General features: G+C 37.2%; 1 protein-coding gene across 1 annotated transcript in view; it reads left to right on the top strand.

Annotated features, from left to right (window-relative positions):
- PRMT9 (protein arginine methyltransferase 9) overlaps window positions 1-3,978 on the top strand; it is an 18,524-nt gene extending 14,546 nt beyond the window's left edge. Inside the window, exons 10-13 of the mRNA XM_010189154.1 lie at window positions 617-1,328; window positions 2,746-2,899; window positions 3,347-3,469; window positions 3,653-3,978. Coding sequence (XP_010187456.1) covers window positions 617-1,328; window positions 2,746-2,899; window positions 3,347-3,469; window positions 3,653-3,868 — 1,205 coding nt within the window. The 3' untranslated portion in view covers window positions 3,869-3,978. The remainder of the gene's footprint in view (window positions 1-616; window positions 1,329-2,745; window positions 2,900-3,346; window positions 3,470-3,652) is intronic.
- The last annotated feature ends 3,336 nt before the right edge of the window (window positions 3,979-7,314 follow it).

Here is a 7,314-nt window from a genome sequence, read left to right as displayed (position 1 = left end):
AGGGAAGGGAAGAGACTCTTACAGCATCTGCAGCAATTGAAAGAAATGTTTGTCAAACTATAGTCTTTTTGTTTTGAAATTCTGGTTGTTTCAGGAGATTTTTTACTTTCTTAGAACACACACAGATTATCCAAAGGCCGTCTTGAGCTGTACACCATAAATGTTCCAGTATAATCTATTTTGAATAAATTACCCTTTCTAAATTATAGCTGTTTTTTTCCATGTAACTACAATTTTACCTTTGTCTACAGGAGGTATTAAAATTCAAATATGTAGTATTTAGCAATTTAAAGCAAAAACAGTGTCTTTACCAGTGTGTTTTTGTTCAGCTCTGTTGAGAGAACACTTAAAGTAATACCTATTTATCATAGAAAGGCTTGTTTTGAAATTAAATTGATTTTTGCCCAGTGTGGGAGAGTTTAAGGCAAATGTTAATGCACAGTTGCAGGTTTCTGCTTGTGGGCTGCAGACTAGAACAGTTCTTATGTACACACCAGTTAACAACTAATGAAGAAATGAGATAGAGATGGCTTTGCTTTTTTAAGCACTGTATGGCTGCTTCAGTGCTGTTTGCTGTATAGTAACTGACATGACATTTTTGTGCTGTTTTGCCAAGATTATTCCGTGAAGACTGGAGATGCTGTGATGATGGAAGTTTGCTGCCAAGACTGCTACTTGAAGATCCAGAAGATTTCCTCTTTGACTTCAGGGTGTGGGATGGACTTCAGTGACAGAGATGACACACTGAGTTTGGGCAGTGAGGCTGAATTATGTCATGCTCTGGCTGGTCTTCAGACGACCAGCAGGCAGGATGGTAGTGGCCAAATCTGCGTGTTGGAATCCACAGAAATAGCCCTGCTGAATAACGTACCGTACCATGAATGCTTTAAAGCTGCCATGAGCAAGGTGCTGTTGTCATTAAATCCAAGTAAGGACTTGCAATCCATGGATGTTGATGGACATAGCAGTGGGATGAACCTCCAAGAGAGTCAAAACAAGAGCTCTCTAGTTGTGGCTCCTGATACTTTGTACATTTTAGATGTATCTGAAGGCTTCTCCATCCTGCCAGTTATAGCTGGCAAACTTGGACCCGTTAGAGCCTACAGTTCTATTGAGAAAGAACAGCATCAGGCAGCACTTAGTGTAATTTCAGAAGCTAACCACTTCCCTAAGGAAACATTAGAGTTTTGGCTCAGCCACTTAGAAGATGAGAATGTAGTGCTGCAGAGACCCAAATCAGACAAATTGTGGAGTATTATTATCTTGGATGTTATAGAGACATCAGGTTTAATCCAGCAGGAGGTGATGGAAAAGGCTGCAATATCCAGGTACAGTATAAGTGACCAAAATAATTTTGTTTGGTTTAGTTGGTTTGTTTGTAGGAATCCATAATTATCTGAAAACTTCTGAAAATGATTCTTCTAACTACAAAATTACCATCATGTTGCTTCTGTAGAGCAGGAAAACCTTGTTTTCTGAACAGATTGAACTCACTCTTTAGGATTAAACTTTCCAGAGCATTTCTGGTGTGACCATGGCATACATGTCATGTATCTTTTTAAAAAAGTGTCAAGATTTCACTTTCAGAGGCTTCTTTATTTTGTGTGCAAGAATATGAATGGAAGATATTATTACTTGGTCTGTCAGAAGTTTCCAGGATAGCTGCATCTTAGTAATAACTGAGGTAGCTTTTAGTGCAAGGTTAAAAAAGCTCAGACTCACGTACATGTCAAATTGTTGTTAGAACAAACTGGTACTGCTAAAAGAAAAACACGTGGTAGAACAGCCAGGGAGGCAGCCACAGAGGGAGCTGTTGCCCATGGCAGGAGGGATGGGAAGGAATGCAGACCAAGGGAAATAAAATCATGGAAAGGGGTAGCAGAAAAAGTAAGTGTGAAACAGGTTTATCCCCTTTTGTGCTGCTAGGGAATGTTCTCTGTTCGTCTTCATGCTGAGTGATGGCAGGATATTCAAGACAATTTATGTTCATTGCTTTTTCTAAATTTTTAATAAATCTTTTGATGACTTCAGTTTTGTTGCTATAAGAACAAATGGGAAAGTACTCTTAACTCTTGTCATATGCAGACTCAAATCTGATAATGCATGATAATGCATCCAATAGTCTACTAGTTTGCTGCCTAGATCCTATGAAAAGAGGCCTGCTGTAGGAAAAGGAAACCTAAAGCAACCTGTATTGAATTGGAGAGCTTTGGTATTATGCTGAATGAAAGCCTCTGTAGTGTTGTTCCTCTTGGCATTATGATATTCTGTAGCAAGAGAGCAAGCAAGGCTCAGGTGTTGGGTTTTTTTTAAGGAAAAAAAATGCTGTCTCTTGTATTGCTGTCAGCTTTAGTTAAAACACTTACAGAAGGGTGACTTAAGTTCCCACCAAGTTTTGTTTCAGTATGGGTGTGCTGCCTCTTTAACAACTTCCAGTTTTATTAAGCCTGTCAGTCCTTCAGTATTAGGTGCTGGTGCTATAAATAAATCCTACTATCTTCATAAAATATCACTATTTCTAATACTGAGAAAAGATTACTTAGTTCCGTAGCTTTAATATTATGTGACAAGTTTTTCTTTTCTGTATGATAAAGCTGTCTGGTCAAACAGGATCAAACTCAAATTTTTATGAGCACTTGACTTCAGAGGAAGAACTAGTGTGCCTTTTTTTAAAAATGGAATTGATGTTCTTTCACTGCTGTTGAATGATAATGCTTTAGAGGTGAAATCTCTCTCATTTTACAGGTGTTTACTTGACAGTGGAGGGAAGATATTCCCACAGTATGTTTTGGTATATGGGATGCTTGTAGAATCAGAGTGTCTGCTACTGGAGAGTGCTGTTCAAGGAACAGAACCAACTCTTGGGTTTAATATAGCCCCTTTTATCAATCAGTTCAAGGTATGAAGTTGGTGGGTGTCTTCCATGCAGAGTTTGTTCCACAGCCTGCAGCTGTCTAGCTGTTTGGTTTTGGTGTAAAATGCAAGAAAACTCAAGAGCTGAAACTCTCTTATTTTGAAGTTATCAAGAAAGGTTTATGTGACCAGATGGGGACCTTGAGATAAACTAAAATGGGTAGCATTTGTTTTAGAACCGCTGGTGTAGGAGAAGTTTTGTCTGAGTAATGAAAGATACAATGTAACTCTACAGAAGAGTGACTGTGCTGTTACTGTCTCCTTTATCACCTTGTATCTCAACAGTCACATCTCAAAAGGGATTAGAGGGTGGTTTTTGCATTTTGTCTGTCTCTAGTACAGGTATTACAGTAATTCCTATAAACTTTTGCATTATGATTAATTCTTTTCACTTTTTAATGGCCACTGATGAAGGTATGGTATATACTCCTAGGTACCTGTTCGTGTGTATTTGGATCTCTCTACATTACCATGTATACCTCTGAGCAAGCCAGCAGAGCTTTTAAGGCTAGATCTCATGAACCCCCTGATGAACAGCTCCAGCAGAGAAGTGAAGGTGAGTTGTATATACATGAAGTTAAAAGTGCACTTAGCCACTGTTCAGCAGAGCTGACCTTGACTGGAAATTCCAATACAGAATTTACTTTTCTTCAGGTCTCTCTGAAATGGATTGAAATGGTTTGCACTACTTGATTTTCTTAACTTCTTGGGAAAGGACATAACTATTAAATATTTTTAGGTACAAATTTGTAAGTCTGGCCAAGTCACTGCAGTTCCCTTCTGGTATCACATACATCTAGATGAAGACCATAGCTTGAATACATCTGATGAGTTCTCCCATTGGAAACAAGCTGCTGTTGTTCTCGATGAGCCCATTCAAGTTCAGGTTGGAGATGAACTTGTGCTTGATGTTCAACACCATAAAAGCAGTATTAGCATTACAGTTAAACAGTGAAGAATGTCATGTGTAAACTTGTTTGTGGTTAATTACCTATGCATAAATTGACTGTTCATAACATCACTGATGTTCATTTGTATTAAAGTCTAAATTTTCTACTGATAAAAAGGCTACTTTGTTGCTTTAATAGTATTTAGTTTCTATTGATGGTCTAAAGCTTGCATTGTAAGTGTATCTGTCTTACCATGCAGTTAAGGGAGGTTTGTTTTCTTCACTGCAGCAAAAACTTGATCACTAGCTTTTGCAGTGACTACAAACGTAAGACAGACTTATCTTGCTACCATATCATCTGTAGTTAAGAGGAAAAGCATCCACACACCTGTACCAAAAATAAACAGCTGTGGCTGTACAAGATGGAGTCTTTGTTTCTCAAACTGTAATTTCACTTCTCAGTTGCCAAAGCATCCTACTTAAGTACACTGAGATGTCAGCCTTGTCCTAGGCACTGCAACACCATTCCTGTTGCAGTATCACAAGTTAGTGTTGCACATACACAATTATAAAAAGTTGTAAAGGAATGCTGTCAAGCTGTGTAGTGAAAGTAAAGCTAGTAAACTTTTTAGAATCCCCTGGAGAATAATTTCTGCTAATATAACAGGCCTGAACTTTTTATGTGAAATCTGTATAAAATATTGTATCAGTCACCACAGTAGTCCTGCACCTCTTCTACAGCATTTTGGTATAATTCAGGTAATAAGTTTCTTCTATTAAATTTATATCCAAATGGAAGACTAACAAAAGCTTCTAACTCTGTAGAGATATGAAGAAAGTTCCAGTTAGCAGGATATTTCTGTAGCTAAGCTCCTTTATACTGTCAGTGCTGTCTCTTCAATGTAGAAGAGGCATTTGTGTGATCTTCAACAGGAGCCTGGAGAAAGAGCCATCCATCAATAATTTATTTCTAGAGTCTCACTGCATGCAGGATCTGGATGTACTCTTCAGGAGGTCAAAGGCTTTAGAGGGAGAGGCTCTCTCAGTTTAACTTCAGGTACTGTTGGAGCTGTGGTTGTCCCAGCCTGCAGCTGAACCTGAACGCTGTAATAAAGCTCCCTCTAAAAGACAAAAGGGGGCCCTCCCTGCTCCTCCCCCCCACAAAAAGAAAAAAGTAATGACTATGAAGTTTTCTGAAGATACAGTAACTAGATACAATCCTTTATCCAAGGGGTACAATGCATATCGAAGTGTCAGTGAATCAGAGTAGGACAGAGGCTTTTCAGTCTATATAGCAAACAGCTTTTCTTAAAACAAAACAAACCACAACAACCAACCACAAAACAAACAAAAACCCAACAAAAAAACCCCCACAAACAAAACTGTGAGCTATAAAATTTAAGTTACTCTCTAACACTACCAAACCTACTGGATACAGGATAATTTCACCAAAGTGCATTTTTATAGAAAAATATTCAGGCTTCTCATACTGAAAGACCTCTCATAAATCCAAAAACATTAATAGGTGTTAGGCATATTTATTAAGCTTTTTAGCAATTATTAAGACAGCAAAATGAATTAAAGAAAAATTAAGGACGTATTGTACCCTTAAGGAGACTAAGGGCTGAAAATGACTATTTCTGAGTTTTCAAGCAGGGTGTTGAGTAAGGCAAGAGAAATTTTTAAGACTTCTGATTAAAAGCTGGGAAAAGTTTAAGCATAAAACAATAGGTGAACAAATATGGTTAACATAAACATGAAGGACTATTTCCAAATGAACTTTTTAATAGATCATGCTGTGGAATACTGTTGTAGTAGTAGTTTTCAAAAAAACAGGGTAGGTGTCATTGAAAGATTTCATTTTAGAAATTCAGTAGTAGTTTTTAATGGAAATGTATGATGTAAAAAAATTACTCTTCTCCCAGGAAAAAAAAGCATGAATACTGTTCATGTGGAATGAAATAACTGAGTAATAATAAAATAGCTTTGTTGCTTTCCAGAAATGCTGTGGGACATGCAACCAAGACACTTAACTAGCTGTTTTCCTATCAAGTCCCTTCTCTGTACCTCACCTAACTATTTACACCAAACAGGTATAACTTCAAGTATTCGGCTTATTTCTAATGATGGCTACAGTGGGCAGTGAAGTCCCCAGGTGTTGTGAGCTTTTACTTCTTAACTGCATGAATAACAAGATACCTGGAATTAAGCATAAACAAGTAGATTCTGATTCTTCATAAGCTCCAACAAGAATTTCCTTCTCAGTACAAGCCTTAAAATACTGAAAGCACAAACTCTGGCACTAGTTATACTTAGGATCCCCTTCTTCCATGAAGAGGACAGTTGTATTCATGTGTCATTCACGCTCTTAAATTACTGTAGCAGTAAATCAAATTGAAATAAAGTAAACACTTTAAATAAAATCTTTAATTGCTTATTTACAACAAAGGCAATGACTTGGCAAATTGAAAATAATGATTTGCACTTTCCCACTAATTTCAGATACAGCAAGTACATAATCAACTATAAAAGATGCAGCCTAGTGAGTAAGGCGCAATATTTACATCACACTAGTACTGCAAAAAAAGCACTTAAGATGAATTTACTGTGACAGTTAAACATTTATCCTGTAAATGCTAACAATCCTGAAAATTAAACTTTAGATGTCACTTAAAAGGTCAGTGCCCTTGGGGTTTTTTGTCACATTGCAAACATGCAATAGTAGTAAAAATCTGATAATGGAGTCAAAACGATATCCCTCTGATTTTGTCAGTTATTGCAACGTAACATTTTGATACAAGTGTACTTTTTCTTGGTCTGCGATCTAATGCTAGTAACTCCAGTATTACAGTTAGCTACTTAGTTTTACCCTAACAGAAGTCTGTTCTGGGGCAGTGGGGGGAGACACCAAGTATTACATTTGAATCCAGGACATAGTAGAAGCATAATGCAATAATCATCCACACACACACTTATGACTACAAATTACTAGAGACACATTGTCAAGATATGTTGCTTTAACAGCTTAAGGGTTTTTTTAAGCGTTAAAGAACTTATTGCAGCCAAAATAAACCATTTTTGCTTTCTATTTCCTTTTTTATACCCTTTATCTTTTCCCCCTCTCCCCCCATGTATTTTAAGATAGTAAACATTATTATTATTTTAGAAGGATAGAAAAAAAATTAGGCAAGTGTAAGGTATTCATCCAAAACCTATCATCCTGGCTGTCTCTTCTGAATGTAAATTATGAGCTACAAGGACAACAGACACAGCAACTGTATGTTCTGGGCATGGAATTTTATGGGGAGGCCTGCAGGGAATGCTTGCTTTGTACAGAGTCTTTACTGATGTTCTATAATAATTATCTTCATGAAGGGGCTTTATTTTGCTATGCAGGAAAGAAAAGATGATGGCATCTGTACAGAGGTTACCATTCTGTCCACACTCCATTCAGCATTTTTGTAAGGAAGTTACCATCATTAAGAGGACCACCAAAGCTAATAAAACCAGCT

The sequence above is a fragment of the Mesitornis unicolor genome, unplaced genomic scaffold (assembly GCF_000695765.1).
Source record: "Mesitornis unicolor isolate BGI_N332 unplaced genomic scaffold, ASM69576v1 scaffold13107, whole genome shotgun sequence".
Lineage (NCBI taxonomy): Eukaryota > Metazoa > Chordata > Aves > Mesitornithiformes > Mesitornithidae > Mesitornis > Mesitornis unicolor.
Note: the sequence above shows the minus strand (reverse complement) of the source record. Positions and strands in the feature narration are given on the sequence as shown.